Here is an 18,622-nt window from a genome sequence, read left to right as displayed (position 1 = left end):
ATTAGAAGCAATTCAGGTTTCACAGCAGATATCTCCTGATTGATCCTTTTTGGCTTTCTTTTTGGCTTTCTTTTCTTTTTTAACCAACCCTCTCTTTCATTGATGTCTAAGGGACTGCTGCTGCTCTGTGAAATTGGACGCTGCTCCCTCCTCCAACCCTTGACCCACAGCAGTCATGAAATGTAATTAATGAAATGAGATGAGACAGCCCCGAGTGCCCTAAGGGGCAATGGGAACCTGCTGTGGTTACAAAAGTGTATGATTTTAATGCCTCATGATAAGAGCTAGGACAAACAAAAAGAAATAATTACTATAGAGCAGTTCAGGGAAACTTTCTGCCTTTTATGACCCTTTGTTTGCAGGGTTTTTTCATTTGCCTGCCTTTTTGAGATGTGAAGGACCAGAGGTAAAGTTTAGCGTGGACAATCACAGTGCAAGTACATTGGTTGTTCAGTATGATGAGACATAATGAACTTAGTTAATTACTTGGCAGATGTAGGCAAAAAATAAAGTGCCTTAGAGTATTTCCAGTATAGACTAGAAGAAATGTCTTTTGATTTATTTCATATTTGCTGTCTTTCTTTTGTAAAAACGCGCCCCTAGCCCCAACCCCAGTGGAATTCCTGAATCATTTATGCAAGCAGACACAGTTCTTTCCCCAGAAAGCTCTTTGAATCTCATCCTAGTAAGGATTAGAGGCTATGTGCCTTAACTGACTCACCATGAAGCAAGCCAGTGTAAAGGCCAGGAGTTTTTCCAACATGCATATTATTTACTATTCTCTAAGTTAATTATTACTGTTGAAGTATTTTACAATAGTGCTGTTAGACTAAATACTATACCAACATAACTAAAAAATTATCTATAGGCAAAGCTTTGATGTTTAGGACTATGATCCTCCAAAGATTTAAGCATATTCTTAGCTGCAGCCCATGACCCTGTTTAGGTGAGTTTCTCATAGTGCATAAATTTATGTGGGTGCACAAGTTTGCAAAAATGAAAAGGATGAGAGGCAACAGTAACATGCAGCAAATGAATTGGATGACACATACATCATATTCCTCCCATGGCTCTCTGGGGGAAGTCCTGCCATAGTAATCCAGTTGTTGCCTCATCAGGTTTTTTGGGGGTATCTCAACAGAGACAAGCTGGAGGAAAATGCTGCTGTTGAGGAAAATACTGCAATGAGCTGGTGGGTGTTTGCAGAGAAATCCTTGCATGCATCATCCCTGGGAAAAGGGTCTCCTGTGATTGCTGGGAAACTGACTAATCCCTATAAATAAAAAGAACCACACACAAAAACAAAACAAAAAACCACCACCAAAAAACCCCAAACCAACAGGATAAAAAGAAAAGCTGTACTTTTCTGACATGTGACTAAACATTCCAACCCTTTATTTTTTTTTCCTTTTTTTTTCCCCTGCCAGTTTAATAGCCTACACAGAGCAGTATGTGGAATATGACCCCTTTATAACTCCTGCTGAGCCTTCCAATCCCTGGATAAGTGATGATGCAGCATTGTGGGACATTGAAATGAGGTAAAAATTAATTAGTAGTTTTAACTAATGTGAGAGTTGTCTTGCCATTTTCTTTATATCCTTTTAACACTGCCCTGTTTGGAAAGCAAGTTGTATGTCTGTACTACAAGATTCAAGAACATAGCTAAATTTTATCACTGGTATCTGTGAATTATTCGGCCCTTCCACTTTTATATGGCTTGATGTATGGGACTCTGTAAGTCAGGTAATGGATGTTGTCATACCTGTTGAGCACATGCACAGACTCAGGTCTAGGAGCCTAAAGCTGTAGGACACTGCTAAGACAAACTTGTTCCAATACATCTCCAGCTTGTTCCAGCAAATCACATTTGACCCTTGGGAGCCTACTCTTCCCAGCTGCAATGTTCCAGCCCTGCTCTTGTCATGGAATCCCATGAAAAATGCTGCTGGGAAAATGGGATGAGTTATAAGTGGTGGCCATTGCTGCTGTGCAGAGTGAGTGTGAGACTTGGCAGGTCAGAATTGTAATTGGTTGGGTTTGGGCCTCACCTGCTGGTGAACAAGCTGGCTTGTCTCTGTTACGGTGTCAAATAGATGGAAAGAGGGAGAAATGTCTGGAGGATATTCAATGTCTTGCACCTCAGAGAGTTTCTCAACCCCACCCCCCACCAAAAAAAACCAAAAAACAAAACAAACAAGCAGAACACTGCAGCAGAGATCATGTTTTGCCAATGTGATGCTGGTGCAAGGGAACTCAGGCCTGTATCTGTCTGTTGCCCTCACAGGCTATCCACAATCCTTGTAAAGGGGCTCAAATTGTCCTGCCTGCCACTATGCCTGACAGCTCCCACAGCAAATTTGAATGGAAATCCCATGCCCCATATTACCTTCACTACTCAATCACATCCTGCAGCCAACAACTGCAAGGGCTCAGCAGCTACTCCAGTGTTTAGTTGCTGCCATTTGGCACCAAATCTGAACTTGGAGTTCACTTTAGCAAATCTTTGATAAGAGAATGCCAAATCTAATCCTGTATATTCTTGAATAATAATTTAGAGATGTTATTGGCCTAAGAAAACTGATTCATAGAGAATCAGTGTTCCAGGAAAAGACCAAGATTTTTCCTCATTTAAAAACCAAGTAGTTTGGGATGTGAAAGTTGTTTTCACCTGCTTCTCTGGTAGTCACAGAAATCCATTATTTTCCTAATCTCTGCCGCTCTTCACATAATTTTAGTATTTGTTATTTTTTTCTTAGCTAGTTTCTCTCATTTTCTCCATCCTCCCTGGTAGGACTAGTACCAGATACAGCCCTTGCAAAATACTGCTCTGTAGAAGCCCTCACCCACAGGGTAATCCAGGCATCCATTATTTCTGCATCTGTTGACGTAGCTGCAAATCCCAGAAAAGCTGTCTGTGTCCCTGAAGAATACAATTAACCTGATGTCACAGCCTTATAGGAATTTAAAATAAATGCTTGGCTTCCGCTATGATTTCAGAGTTAAGGAAGGTGATTTTCCTGCAGGTGAAAAAGAGAAAGCTGTAGTGTGGGGAGATGGAAAAACAAACAGCTATATATTTCCATTTTATTCTCTATTGTAAAAAAACTAACTGCATCTGCATCTAGTTGCAACTTGCATGAATAATTAAATGATCTCCAAGATCCCCTTGTGTTGCCTGCAAAGCTGTTTCCTCAGTTAGGAGGGCAGAGCCCTTGTGCAGGAAAACAAAGAGCCTCTGACTGCCCAGTGGCAAGGCTGGCTGCTGAGTATGGGCACTCCCATGCCACTGGAGTTCATCCTCCATGGCAATCAGGACTCAGGAAATGCCACAGAAAGCATTCCGTTTTAGACAGCACTTTGGCCTTTTTTTGTGTGTGCCAGAACATTGTGTAGCTGCAAGAAGAACAGGTACAGATCTCTGGATTCAGCAGGAAATTCCTTAGATTGTGCATGGCTCTGCACAAGCATGGCTTTTGTGTCCCAATGGCCAGGCTGGTTCATGTAACAGGTAGGCTGGATCTGCACCTTTGTCTGCAGCACTGCTGGCTCCTGAGGGAGCACAGGAGGAGCCATCCCAAGTGTGCTGCTCCTCGAGTGAGGACATGCTTATCAATTTTGCTTAGCCTTTACACCGAGAGAAAATGAAAGCAGGCATTTTATTTACCCCTTTGGCTTATTTGTCTTCAGCACAGATCGCCACTGTCCCCTAAGGCTCCATGATTAGGAATCGCTGTGGACATGAGGAGACACATAGTTTAATAGATATGTACTGTTAACAATGGCTCTGCTGTCACACATGGGAGCAGCTGAGCAGTGTTCTAATGGTTGTCTCATAGTATGACGCCATCACACCAGAAGCTTTCAAACACTTTGTGAGCCCAGATTACGCTCTGATGCAGACTGTCTCATAGGATCCTCATTGTGATTCCCAGGCACCACCTCTGCCCATAGGCATCTCTGCAACATGTCTGGCAATTCAAACAACAGCTTATGTAAGTTGGCTGTGTTAAGAAATAATTAAGGAGAAAGGTTGCTAGTGATTTTGGGTGCCTCTGCATCTCAGTGTCCCAGCTGAGATAGAAAATTAAAGTCTGATTATCATGGAGTAGGAGGAAGATGTTTTTTAGTCTTCTGAGACTTAGGCATGCAAAAATCAGAGGCACTAAAAAATGGAAGACCACAAACCAGTAATCATTTTAGATACTTTGCCTGCACTGCTTCTTAGTGGAACTGCTTTTCTAATGCAAATGTGGATCTGAAAATCTGAAGCCAGTTCCAAGTGACCAGGCAGTACTGTGTGGGGCACAAGGAAATGCTCTGGAGTCCACCAGTGACCCAGGGAACATTGCTGGGAAATTTTTATCTTGATGCATAAGAAATCCTAAGGTACATTTGAGGAGATATGCAAGTGCATAATCGTATGGTATTAATATAAATGGTATATCATTTAGGCATGGTATGCTGTTCTTCCAAATGAAACCTATCAGAAATTACTTTGAAAATCAGGTCATTCACATTCTCTCTTATTTCACCATGTATGTAGCACCCAAATAGCGTCCTTTAATGATTCAAATGATGTAACGATTTAAAGTCCTCCAGTTGCTTTAATGTTGATTCTGGTCTTTATAGTTTTTTTTGTTATTTGCTAACCTGTATTTCTGAAAAATCTTGATAAAAAAACAACATCTCATCTAATAATCTTCCTCCCTTCACTTAGCAGAAACAGCAGCAGCTGCTCGGACAGCAGGCAGAGATGCACATTCCATCTGTTTTTCCCCTTCTCTCTCCAAACAGCAAAGAACCTAGTCAGCAGCGTGTGAAAAGATGGGGTTTCTCCATGGATGAGGTGCTGAAGGACCCAGTAGGACGAGACCAGTTCCTTCGTTTCCTGGAATCAGAATTCAGCTCAGAAAACCTCAGGTGAAACCTTTTCTGACTTGACTAACTGAATGGTCCTGATCCTATTCTCTTGCATAGGTGAAATGCAATGTTTGGTTTGTCTTGAACTGCTAAAAACACCCATTTAAATAAAGATGAGAATGGCAGGGTTTGGCCCATAGCACTGCTACAGACGCCTATACTAGACCTATGTGAGTAATCTCAGAAGCAGTTTAGCACAGCCAGTGTTGTCAGGTATCTTCTGCATGCAAGGGCTTGCGGACTTGCATGATGTGGTGAGATGCAGCCCATTGCTCCTGAGCCCCCTAACAATATATAGTATTTACATGTGTCTGTGTGGGCAGGGCTTGTGGTAGGGAAACAGTATGGATATTGTGTGGCTATGAACTTTGCAGTTCCTAGTTGCAGTCAGGTGTGCAACAACTACTTTTAATTTTGGCATGTGCTAACTATCCAACAGCATATCTCACCTTAGCAGGACTCTCTGTGTGGGGATTCTGAGTACCTGACTTCTCAAGTTGTGAAGAAGTCAAAACTTCTGTTATGAAACATTATGTATTTATGCACATGATCCTACATCATGCTGAGAGCCAGTAAGCCCACTTTTTTACTGAATAACACTACAGCGGTGCTGTAGTGGTGCTGTGGTTGTGTCTTAGCACAAGGATGGGTAAAGGGACAGGTTCTTGTGGGGTTTTTTTGGGGCAGTCATTTTCCAGAAGGCTAAGTGAGCATTTGCAGGGAAGGCCAGAGAAGCTTGCAGGTTCACTGACAGAACTGTGCCTGCTCTTGGGCTGAGGAAATCTGCTGTCAGTGATCACACAGTCAGTCCAGCTTTGGCCTGTGGTCGTAGTGAGCAGGCTTGATGTTCTCTATTTTTACAGCAGATAAGAACCTGACTGCACTGCCTTTTTTAGTTATGTTTTTTTCATTCTATTTCACTTAGAAAATAAAATACATTACTAAAGTATGTGAACAATTGTCACTGTACTGCAGTTGGCTAACCTGCAAGACCGGAAAGAGGAATTCCCCAGAAAGTAATTTTTAATGACATTGGAACTTACCATCCTATTTATCAGGTTTCCCTGTCCAAGGAGAAGTACAGAAAGCATGCCAGCAGCAAAACAGTGAAAACTCAATGCACTTTATTGTTTTGAAAAATCCGAAAGATAACCTTAAAGAAAACAAGAGAGTGTTACTAATTACACAAATGAGCTTGAAATTTTATTGCTAAGCAGGTATTGAACTTGCATATGCTTACTGCGGTTATGTACAGCAGCACTCATTTGCAATTAAATTGTAGTGATGAAGTGCAAAATTAATATACTGTATTAAAATACTCTTCAAATTAGTGCTCTGAAATTAATCTGGAGTTGTGCTGATGAAATCCAGCAGGTTTTATGACTAGCGTCTGTCCCCCATGTTCATCCTACTCCAACAAATGGAGAAAGCTTGATTATGAGGAGGCAAACTTGTACCTACCTTGGTCAGTTGGAGCTGCTCCTCCTGCTGATGCACATTCTCTTTGATTTTGAGATGTAGTGAAGGGAACTGGCAAAATCAGTGGGCTGGCATAGGCGGGTTAAATCCTGCCTCCTTTGTGGAAGACATTGGCATGATTCTTAGTATGGGAACTTTGCTATCATTCTTATGGTATCATTATGATGGTATTGCCTTAACGTGGTATTCTTATCTCATATTGGATACATTAGCAAGCCTGCTTAAAGCCTTAAATAAAAGGATGCAAAGGCAGAAATATTAATGAAAAAACTGGAATAGAGTGAATTATTAGCAGTGATGCTAGAGAGAAGAAGGGTTCAGGTGAGGCAGAGAAAGCTCCTTAATTCTCACTAGGAATATGTACCAAAAAAAGAAAGCAACTGCTCGATGCTTACGCATGCAAACAAAATCCAAGTTACACTCAACAGCAAAGCTGGGATCTGCCTCACGTAAGCCAACAGCTCAGAAGCACATGCTTTCTTTTTATGAAATATCTTTCAGAGAGAGAGAAGAGAAGCTGAAGAGAAGTCAGTGAATCACCTGAGAAGGATTTGTTTCAGCTTTAAGTGGAAACAAAACTAAAAGCACCTAAATTACACTAGAAAGCATCCATCTGTTGTTATCATAAACCTGGAGAGACTGATTCAAATGAGTGCATGGCAGACAGCTACAGTAAAATGACACACATCCCACCCAAACCGGGGGAAGGTGTAAGAAATTTTCTGAGAGCACAGCACTTAGCACCTTGGTAGAAAAGTAACATACAGATTAACAAAAGTTAATCTTCTCTGAACTCTCTTCCCAGTAACTTTGAACTGGGAAGATCAGAACAGAGATCTTGGAACTGTTGCAGCAGAGATGTATTATCTCTTGGGAGTGCCAGTAGGATCTTGGGACTATCCTTAAGATTAACATTGGCCGGAGCCCTATAAACTGTTGAATTTAAGGCAGATAATATGTTGAATTTAAGGCAGATCTGAGAAATTGACTGCTGGAAAACCTAGAAATTCATGGTACCACTAGAAAAGATTTTGTGAAGTGTGTGCTTGAGAATGCCTTAAAATGAATGTAATTCAGCAATACAGCAAGGGGACCAAATTCAGCTCTCATACCTTGTGGTGCGAGTCCCAAATCACAGGGCTGATGGTGGTGGGGTATTTCCATCTCTTCCTAGCTGAGAAAAATTGGTCCCGGTGGGGGCCTTGGGTGAGGCACTGCCAGAGATAGCAGCAGATGAGACTCGATGACCTCCCAGATCACCTTCCAGCTGTGTGTCTGTGTTCTAATAAACTTGCAGGATCTTGTCCACCAGTCTCCTGGGCTTGGCTGAGCCCTGTAACTTATTTATTGGCTGTCCATTATTTATGTGGGAGTAGGAAAGCCAGTCAGTTGGGTATATTTCTCTCTGTTTTTATTTTAACTCTTTTCCTTGCTCTGTTTTCTTTCTCCTCTCTGTTGTTATCTTTCATCTGTAATTTGTTTTGACTTGGGTAATTTTTGAAGTACCCAAAATATAGCTGACAAAATGCCAAATTTAAAACAAAATTAATAAGAAAGGATAAGAACAGAAAGGGCATCAGAAAGTTATTATACGTTTTTTGTGACCTGGGAACCTTCTAAGACATCTTGAGATTGCTGAGATGTTAATTTAGCTGGTGGATTGAATTTTTTTCCCCCCTAACTTTTAAGAGTGTCAGCTGGAAACAGCAAGGTGGGAATATAGAACATGGGAATTTCACCCGAAGGGAAAGGAGGCTGCACACCTGTTTATAGACCTCAGTGGGAAGCACGTGACACTTTGTGGGAATGCACTGTGGAGCTGGCAATGCATGGATGCAGGCGCCCTGGGCCTTATTGCTTGTGAGCATATGTTGAACATGGAGATCGAGGGAAAGGAGTTCTACCCGCAGAAAGTGTTTATAGCTTACATGATTCCTAATGGTTGAAACTTGTTGCCAGGTTCCCCCCCTCCGCCCAGTTTTCATCAGGAAAGGTGAAGTTCAGGCAGTGAGGAGAGCTCATATATGCAGTAAACACACCGAGCCGCCCCAACACCCCGTGTTCCCTAAATTAAGAACGTTCCCCCAGCAGTTCCGAGGCAGTGCCAGAGCTGGAGGGCCAAGCGGGGTGCGGGCAGTGCCGGGATGGTGCGGGGCAGTGCCGGGATGATGCGGGACAGTGCCGAGCTGTGCGGGGCAGAGCCGGGATGGTGCGAGGAGGATGGTGCGGGGCAGTGCCGGGATGGTGCGGGCAGTGCCGGGATGGTGCGGGGCAGTGCTGGGATGATGCGGGGCAGTGCCGGGATGGTGCGGGCAGTGCCGGGATGGTGCGGGGCAGTGCCGGGATGGTGCGGGGCAGTGCCGGGATGATGCGGGACAGTGCCGAGCTGTGCGGGGCAGAGCCGGGATGGGGCGGATGGTGCCGGCAGGCGGCGCCATCGCCCCGCGCTGCGCGGGCCCCTCAGCGGGCCCGGGCAGGGCCTCTCGGCGGGCGCTGCGCACGGCCGGCGGGCGCTGCTCCGCGGCAGCGACAAAAGGGCTGTCCTGCCCCACAGCACTGAAAGGAATTGCAGCAGAAGGAGGGACTTGCACCGTGGACGCCGGCGTGCACCGCGGGGGAGGGGAGGGGAGGCCTGCGGGACGCTTGCCCCGTCCCCAACGACATTGCGGTCTCTTTGGCAGGTCCCCAGTGCCCCACCGTGCAGCTTTGCAGCATCTGCCAGACCCCAGCTTGCTCACCAAAGACAGATTTTTGTTTGTCTTGGCCATGCCAAGCTCACCACGCCTAGGATCTGACCACTAAACAACACAAAGATGTGAATGCTGCCCCTGTCTGAACTGCATTTTGATTTTTATCAATTGCTTTCATTCATTTCCTGGCTGAGATGTTCAAAGTTAGTTCTTGGTGAATGGAAGATGGTTTGTGAATGGTTAGAGATGTGAGACCGGAGGGGCATAGGATACTGGCATGGAACCACTGAGGCGAGGAGAGAAGCTTGGATTCTGACCTCAGATAGTCACTTGATGAATTCCAGCTAGGGGTGTTGTGTCCACCCCCAAGTTGGGATACAACACTGCCCTTATTTTGACTGTTGTTCCTCAGTTTCTGGAGTCATCCATATTTTGCCTCCTGATCAGGATTTAAAATCAATTTTTGTTTTACAGTGTCCCTCAGAAGCAGCCACTCCCCCACTACTCACGCTGTCCTTCCTTAGCAGCCTTTTCACTGGGGGACATCTTTGAACTGCAGTGACTAAACACCTCTGCAGTGCCCTGCAGGGAGGCAGAGTGCGCACGCAGAGGTCCAGGAGCTCTCTGTGCCTTGGGGGAGCTGTGGAGAATAAATGCCATTGTGGGATATCTTCTGCAAGTGACAGCAGTTTAATTACAAGCTGGATGAGGCTGAAATGGTTTTTGCCACTGACAACACTTTAGGACACCATATTATCAGCCTTCTCCAGTCCTTTCATGCTGTTTTATAAAGGACAAAGAACCTGTGATCAATGCTGCTGCTGCTCCCTCTGTGCAGACAGTCCCTGTGCCAGTCCTGCTCTGCTTAAAGGGCACCTGTGGAGAGGACACACAAGGACATCTCCCTTCTCCCCTGCCCTGTGCAAAGGTGTCCACTGGACATCTGTCTCCTACAGAAAGAGAGGAGGCAATGCAGAATTTTCACCTGACTCCTTGTGAACTTGGGGCTGTGCTTGTGCTTCAGAAATTGCAGGATTCAGGGAGTGCATTTGCACTTTATAATTGAGCAGAATTTCCAGCACAGTCATTGTATGTCGGCTCCTTTCCTTAGTAGAAATACCTGCTTCTCTTTTGTAAATGCTATAAATCCCATAGGAAACCCTGCTTATGTGTTGGCTTCAGGTTGATTCCTCATGGCAAAGAATTTGCCTTGGAGTTGAAGCTGTGGGGCTGGATACCCCTCTTTGATGTTGCTTGATTTTTAGATGCCAGCTATAGTGAATAGCTTTGAAATTTTTACCAAGACAAAACTCCCCTTTCCCTTGAAGAGGACATCCAGCCTTGGGCATGAATTCACAATTGCTTGCAGTAAAAAGAGCTTGTTCTTGTTACTGTCAGGTTGGTCTGGTTGGTTGGTTTTCAGATTGAGCCAAATGGTTATTAAAATGGATGGTGCTCCTGTTCTGGCAAGCTGTCACTTCACAACGTTCCCAGCTCTCTCACAAGCGTGCTTTCCCAGCCTGCCTCCCCGGCTCCAGGGTCAGAAGATAAGCCAGAAGAAAAGGTTCTCTCTAGCCAAATGTTTGTCTGAAGTGTCCCAGCTACTCTGGAATGATTAGCATCTTTTCTTCCTATGCCTTTTCTGCATTCACATGTTTCTATTACATCTGAAATTGAATGCTAAAGTATTTTCAAATAACAGAAACCACATATGGCATCAGATTACTGTGCTGTGAGTGCCACCCTTTACTCTCTGCATGCGTGTGATAAGTGGGGATGTCACTGCTCAAATGACAAGGCAGGATATCAGGTGCACTAAACTCTCAAAGATGGAAAAGGACCAACCATACACACTCCTCCACCAACCCCAGATACTCTATTTCAGTTCATAAAATCAAATGTCACCTTGTTAGAACCACAAGTATGTGACTCCAAAGGTACTAATGTAGTGTTGGAGTGTCCCCCAGTCTGTTTTAATGAGCCTGTCAAGGAAATGGAAAAGCCATAGGAAGGAATATCGTCAAGTGGCTTGGGTGAGTCAGGGCTGTGGCATGATGCCCCCTGATGGTCGGAAAGAAGCAGCAGACAGGCAAGGAGGATTTAGCCTGGCCTTGCATGTAGTGTGGATGTCATTTTCCCCCCCAAACTGACTGTTTGCCTCTATTGCAGTTAGGATACCAGGCTAAATGGGGTAGCAGCCTCATTTGTTTGCAATAACACCACTGATTCCAGGGTGTTTAGATACTGCCCGCAGCCATTAAGGAAGCTAGAGTGAGGAACAGCACAGGAGTCACCAGGCTGTTGTCTCCTCCACCCACCCTCACTGCCATTGGGATTTTTGTTTGGGACAGACTCTATCTTCCTCCTTCCACCATGGAGGAATATTTGCCTTAGTGGCAGCACACTGAAACCACTGAATCATTTGGGGTGAGAAATCAGGACTTCAGTTGCAGTTCAACTGGTTTATAAGGGAGACACAGGATTTTTCAAGTTGTGCAGCTCTTGCAGATGCCCTGAACAAGCAGTGACCCAGACATTCCCTGTCCCCTCTGCACAGTCTGCCCAGCAGAGAGAGTGTATAAGAGCAGTGCAGGGCAGGGACAGCCAAGGTGAACCCTGCCCTCCTTGTCAACCTGGACAATGGGCACCTTTGCCAGGGGGTAGGAAAGAGCTGGCTATTGCAGGTGGCTGCAAAGGTGCCTTCAGTACCTGTTTGCCCCGTAGCCCTCAGCACTCCCTGTGGAGCACTATTGTGCTTGTTCAACTAGGTTGCAGGGCCCAGGTACTCAGGGCAGATACCCTTCAGGGATGCCTTCTTGTTGGAAGATAGAGTTGACCAAAATAAAAGGCTACCGGGCACCATGCATCTTCTGAATTAAGCACCTGAAAGAGCATACCTCTTTCAGCAATAAATTAAACTAGCACCACCAAAAAAAGTCTTTTCTTTTTCCTAGGATAAAAGACAAAAGACATGCATGTCACTCTTGCAAAATATTCTATGGTCTTTGTTTTCACAGATCAAGATATGGATTATGTCCTTAGTCATCAAGGGGATTATCTTCTCAGTATTTATGAACTTACTTTAGTCTGTAAGCATAGCCTAGTCAAGAAAATACCCCTGTAAAATTGGAGTATGGCATGACAAGAGTCATCTTTTCTCATGGCATCCATCTGAATGCTGGTCAGTCTACAAGTAAAAAAAAAAATCTCTAAGTGGCATTGCTACAACTTCACACTGGAAATGATATGAATGTTAAGTTTGTTCTTCATTTTAATCCCCTGTGGATGACCAGTCCTGCAGGCAGGAATGACCAGCACATTGCAGTGGGGCTGTGGGAGGCAGAGCCTACTCCTCTCCTCCAGCTGCATAGCTCTGGAGGTTTCCTGTTTGCCTACCTAATCTGACACTTCTGCAGGGGCAGTTGAATAAGAATGTATCACTTCTTAAGGTCAGTGTTCTGGTCTTAGCCAAAATATAAGGGGTTGATGTAAAGTACATCCCCTTGGAATCATGCTTACATGGAGAGTCTTCTGTGAATTCTGATAGATGCAGGATTAGGTTCTGTGTCTATTTTAGGGCTCTGCCTAGGCTTATTCCCAAAATCTTACCTAGATTTCTATCTTTTTCTCTTCTCTACCCTTTTAATTTTTGCCTAGTACAGGTTTTGGTTGGCTGTCCAAGATCTCAAGAAACGACCTTTACAGGATGTGACCACAAGAGTGGAAGAAATCTGGCAAGAGTTTCTAGCTCCTGGGGCCCAAAGTGCTATTAACCTGGATTCCCACAGCTATGAAAAAACAAGCCAAAATGTCAAAGACCCAGGGAGATATACATATGAAGATGCACAGGTTAGTTTTTGGTTTTATGGAACTACTGCTAATGAAATTCTCAGTTTTAATGTGATATTCCACTATCACATTGTCACTACTCACTTGTAAGAAAAAGGAGATGCACAGTTTGAAGTGACTTTGAGGATATCTATTCAAGCTGGGTAAATGATATTTTCATTGAATCTATCTGTTATAACAGGCTAAGGCTCCTCTGGGAACAAATGTTCCAAAATCTACAAGTCTGCAAGGTGCTGCAAGCTGGAGCCATGTCTCAGAGAAAGCACAGGTGAAAAAGTGCTATACAGTTCAGCTTGTCTGTCTGTGCTACCTGTCATCAAAGTCTGCTATATTTACAGAATGGCCAATGTCAGATCAAAACCCTGGCTAATACACTTTTTTTCTATATTTTATTTATTTATACCTAATTATATCCCCCTGCCAAAAACCAAATGCAGCAGCTCCCTCCAACACAGCTAGAAATTTGTCCACCAGACAATACCTTAGAGTAATGATGGGACAGTAGGCAATGCAGTGAGCTTAATCCTTCCCTCCTAAGGCTCCAGATTTATCAGGGAAATTTTTACAGATAAACTGTACATGGAAAATGCCTTGAGGAAAACAAATAATTTGAGAAAAACTGCTATAAGCAAGGGTAAAGCTGCATAACCTTCTGGAAAGTGAAAATATAATTTTCTAATTTTTAAAAAAGAAAAATGAAGAAGGGATCATTTGGCAAATATTACTAGGGACACAATGAAAATATATCCTCCTCATAATCATTTTTATCACGAGATGTAGTAAAACCAGCAGCAAATGAAAAGAATTCCTCGGTTTGGGGATTTTTTTAATTGGCATTCAAAAGCAATTCTTCAAAATGCTCCACTAACAAAATACTTTCATCTCAGGGGAGATGTTTTGGACCACTTATACAAGGTTAGGCAATGAATTTTTCAAACCAGCATCAAATACTCTATTTTCCTGAATGCAGTCTTGCTCCTTGGGGCCAGCAGAGAAGGAATGTGCATGAAGTTTCAGGGCAGTCCCCTGTGAATATCAGGCAACTTAAATGCCCTTTCTAAAGCTGAGAGATACAGGAGTGTGAAGACATTCTGGATAAGATGTATTCTTTGCTTGGCAGTTGTACTGAAAAAGAACTGCATGCATCACCTGAAAAAAAATGATGATGGCAAAATGCAGGCTAAAGTAGATAGGTGAGTAATGGGGGAATTGATTAAATTGATAAGTAGAAGTACTAAGAGTAAGATGAATATTTAGATGATGAGTATTTAATTAGAAGAAGACACAGAAGATTTAGCCTTGAACTGATCAGTTCACAATGTAATTGCCATTCAAAGGAGAGTTGATAAAATCAAGCTGGAGCCCTGGCAGTTAGATTGCAATTTTAGCTCCTTGGGTTAATTTTATTTAGTGGATTTTTGCACTGACAGATCTCTTCAATTCATCTGTTGTGGTTCATGGACACAGAAATATGAGGCAAGGGTAGACCTTCAAGGGCCAGCTATGGTTATCTTGGAGATTGAATCTATTGAATCCTCAAGAGAGGATAGCACAATGTGGAAGGTGAACCCAGTTACCTTCTTGGGCAGTGGGCTTCTTGTAGCTCTCCAAAGGCAAAGCAAGCTGTTTGTGACTGCTTGAAAGGATAGCTGAGAAGGTGTTCTAACACAAGCAGGAAAAAGCAGGACATTGCTGAAGGGTGTAGTGCCCTGGTAGAGTTTTTTTCTGGCTCATCCTGGAGAAGGGAAGTTTTTGTTTGCACATCCACTTCATGGGAGCCAATGCAGATGGCCCCAGGGTGCAGTAAATCTCCCAGGACCTGCCATGGTGTTTCTCACAGGTCAGGCCTGCCACTGCAAAGGCTCATCCATGAATCTGCAGCAGCTGCCTTATCTCAGCACCCTGGCACCAGGAGTCCATGGGAGCTCCCACACATCCCACATTCCTAGGGACTCAACCAGATACAGCTAATCAAAACACGCTCTGTGGGAGGAGAAAATACGAGTGTTGTCCTGTCCTCAGTAGCTTTAGCACAAAGAGGAAAACAACTGAAATGTCCTTGTAAGTAAAGAACAAGAAAAAATTTAGTTTACTCAACAGCACATTCTTTGAGTGCCTGCAGGTCTGAGCCACTACAAGGAAGGAAGAGTGTTGGCTGATCTGAGAAAATTAGTTTGATACTCCTGCAATGGAAGAATAGGAGAAAGTGATGTGGCACTCTAGTTGTGACTTGAGAGATCCACAAAATGCCAATTCTGTATAAAAACCACTGGAAATGGACACATTGCTGTACTTGGGAAAGGCAAGGTGTAGCAATGCTTTATAACTGGAAGTTGAAATCAAAGCATCATTTGTTATCGGGTGCTTAACAGTCTACATTGATGTGCTTCTTTGCACACCCTTGGCTCCCAGCCCCAAAGAGCTCTCCCAGATGCTGCTCAACCATCTGGTAAGGCAACTAGCCTGGATAAAAACAGGGAGAAAAAAGGCTTTTGGCAAACATTCCTCTCACTTCAAACCTCTTTGTCCCTAGGCCAGTCATGGTCTGAAAGTAAATGGGTCCTCTGTTCAAGAAAATCTCAGCTTCAAATCTCAGTCCCCAAAGCGCTCCTAAACCAAACCTGAATTTGGTGTGCATTTATTATTTCAGACAGACCTCTCTCTGAGACGGATTTCTGTTCCACAGAAGCAAGTGTTGTGCCATTTCCCCATCTCAGCTTGAGATACTGTGTCCCTCAGTGCTGCTGCACTCCACAGTCCTGCACTGGTGGGCTTGCATGGAGTTGCTTCTCCTGCTGTGGCTCCCGCAGGTGCCATCGCCCACCCCATGCCCAGCTCAAACTGTGCCAGCACATCTCAGCTCTGAGCAGAGTGTGCAGTGCTGGCTCAGCCTGCACTCCTCTCCCCAGCTGTCCAGTTTGTTGGTGTCTCTGCCCTTGAGCAGCCCAGTGCTGCTCCGAGCTCTGTCCTCATCATCAGCTCTGCCAGCTATCTTGATCCGCAGCACCTTCTGTCATTTTAGTCCTGGGCCCCTCCGGAGGGGAGCCTACCAATTTAGCTGATTATTTTCTGCTCTTAAACAACTGTCCTCTGAGTAAAATATTATGATTATCAAACCATTTTCACTGGGGAGCAAAGCAGCTTTTAATACAAGGGGCATCGTCAGGAAAGGTCAGTTCAATTAAACAGTGAAGTACTTAGCAGGATGTAAGCTCCCACAGGAGTTATCAGTATCATTGAACAACCAATGTGGGGCCCTGCAATATGAAGCAGGCACCACCAGCTCTAGAAAGTAAATAGGTTTGGGTCCATCTGAATGGCCTCTTTTGGCTAATGAAGCTGCTGACAGCCAAAGTAATTCATCTTTAAATGGGAGCACAGAGCTGTGAGTGTGACAATTATGGCTTATCTGTACGTGTTATTAGTTTTTTAACCATTCTTCCACTACCCCCATCAAGCATCTCTTTGCCTCCTCTGAAATGTCTTTCTGCCTTCAGAAAATCTTTAATCCCTTCCTCTGTCCCTTGGTGTTGGGAGCTAGTATCACCAGGATGCATTGTGTTTCTTCACAGTAATGTTTGTAGGGTCATTTAGTCTACATTTACTAGTAGACTTCAGAGTAGGTGTACCAGAGCCAGGTAAGCCACACAGTTGGCTTTGGAATTCCTTTCCTGTTTTCTTTTTTGATTTTTACTCTGTAATAAATAAAATAGAGTATTAGATTGACATTCATTTACCTGAACTAACCAGCTGTTGTTTCTATGAAGATAATTCAGGGAAATTCAGTTCTAATCCAGGCTCTGTTAGGAATTTTAGCTGTTCTTTTCAGATCCTTGGCTAATTCCAGAGCAGATTTAGACCATAATGCTCAATTCCAGGCAGCTCAAACCAGAAATTTACCTGTCCCAGATTTGAAACATAGAATAATTTGGGACAGAAGGCACCTTTAAAGTTCATCTAGTCCAGCTCCCCTGAAATGAGCAGGGTAGATCTTTAACTAGATCAGGTTTCTCAGAGCCCTGTTCAACTTGACCTTGAATGTTTCCAAAGATATGGATCCACCACCTCTCTGGACAATCTTGGCCAGAGTTTCATTATCTTTATTGTACAAACTTTCTTCCTTAAATCTAATCTTGAGATTTGAGCCCAGTTCTTGCTCTCAGCTGCCTCATGTGTAGTTCAGTTTGTTCTGGACTGTGACAGAGATACAAGTCCTTGCAGGATTCATCAGTGGTCAGTTGTCAGTTCGCATTCTGGTTCTATCAGGAAGCTCAAGGTGCTGAGAGAATTTGACAGGATCCTGTTGAATTCAAAACCAAACTCCCAAGTTTAAGCAAGGATCTCTTGGAAGTGAAATGTTATTTTTTACCAAGAAGGGAAAAGGAGGGAGGACTTCTCATAACTTTGTGTTTTCAAGCATGCGCAGGATGTAAAAGTCCTGGTGTCTATTCAGTGGGCATAGAGAATTCCTTTTGTAGGTCTGGAGCAAAATCACAGCATGGAAGGAAGATGAGAAAATAATCATTCATTGTGTATCTGTATCATCTTTCATGTAAGAACTTGGAGAAGCATTATTCCTATTTTCTTAAAGTTTTGTGCAGTCACCCAAGTTACGTGCATGCATGTAAAGGACAATGACTAAGGGTTGGTTAGCAGTGCAGGCAGCCAGCAAGGGGACACAGGGCAGACCAAGGTGCTCTGCCTCTAAGAGGGGATCAAGTCCACCTGAACCAATGCTGCTCAGAGACATTGAGCCTGTGCTGTGGGGAATTGAAAGCACTGCTACATGACATCATAGTACATGACATCAGCTCCAGAGGTCCTGGGGGCTTTTGACAGCCTGCACCTTCCTGTGGAGGTTAGGGACTGCACAAGGACTTGACCTTTATTCCCTTCTCCTTCTTTGATTCTGAGGGACTGGAGGAAAAAAATGTTCCTTTCACTGCACTCTGGTTCTCTTCCTTGTATTTGGGTTATGGTGACTGCAGAAAACACACAGAGTCTCACTGTTGTGTGTATATTACAATTAGAAGCAAAAGTGCAAGCTCCTGCCCTCGTGGATTTCACAAAACAACCTAAAAAGGAATCTAAAATCAAGAGCCCCACAAATACAGCCAGAAGAGTAGTTAGATGTCTGGAGCAAAAATAGAAAGGGATGGTGGAGGCTTACGCTGCTGTGCCTGGTACTGTGGAAAGCAGGAAACAAAAAACTTGAAGCAGAGGTTTATATATAGGAGCAGATACTCTGTGTTGTTATTTTCCTGTTTTGCTTTGTTGGGAGTTTTTTTTAAATGTACAGATGCGCCACACATCAGAAAGTACTTCTTTTATCTTCTGCCTTCCATTTTAATTTGTAGTTTAGCAGTCATGTTAACATCTACCATCCAGCCTTTGTCTTGCTGTTCCCTTTCTGTCTCTGAAGGCATCAGGGATCAAAATACTGTCTACGCTAATGTCCTTCTGTCACACACGAGCAGAAAAAGGGCCAGGATAAAGTCACAAGTCACCCCTCTCCTTGCAGACACAGTGACAGAAGCCAACAGATCTCTTCAAATGAAAGATCATGGGAAATGGGGTAACAAGAACAGTCAGCATATTCCCACAGGACAATAGTCTGCCTGTTATTCAGGGTGCTGATCCTGCCAAGCTGTCTAAAACTACATGCATGAGTATTAACAGTGCCT

The 18,622-nt window shown here is 43.9% G+C and overlaps 1 protein-coding gene across 4 annotated transcripts in view; it reads left to right on the top strand.

Moving 5' to 3' along the window:
* Positions 1-18,622, top strand: part of RGS6 (regulator of G protein signaling 6) — a 246,869-nt gene that overhangs the window by 191,230 nt on the left and 37,017 nt on the right. For all 4 annotated transcript variants that reach the window (XM_066551381.1, XM_066551383.1, XM_066551382.1 and 1 more), the window contains 3 exons: positions 1,428-1,538; positions 4,795-4,920; positions 12,752-12,938. In XM_066551381.1, the coding sequence (XP_066407478.1) occupies positions 1,428-1,538; positions 4,795-4,920; positions 12,752-12,938 (424 nt within the window). The remainder of the gene's footprint in view (positions 1-1,427; positions 1,539-4,794; positions 4,921-12,751; positions 12,939-18,622) is intronic.

This window comes from Molothrus aeneus, chromosome 6 (assembly GCF_037042795.1).
Source record: "Molothrus aeneus isolate 106 chromosome 6, BPBGC_Maene_1.0, whole genome shotgun sequence".
NCBI classification, from domain to species: Eukaryota; Metazoa; Chordata; class Aves; order Passeriformes; family Icteridae; genus Molothrus; species Molothrus aeneus.
Note: the sequence above shows the minus strand (reverse complement) of the source record. Positions and strands in the feature narration are given on the sequence as shown.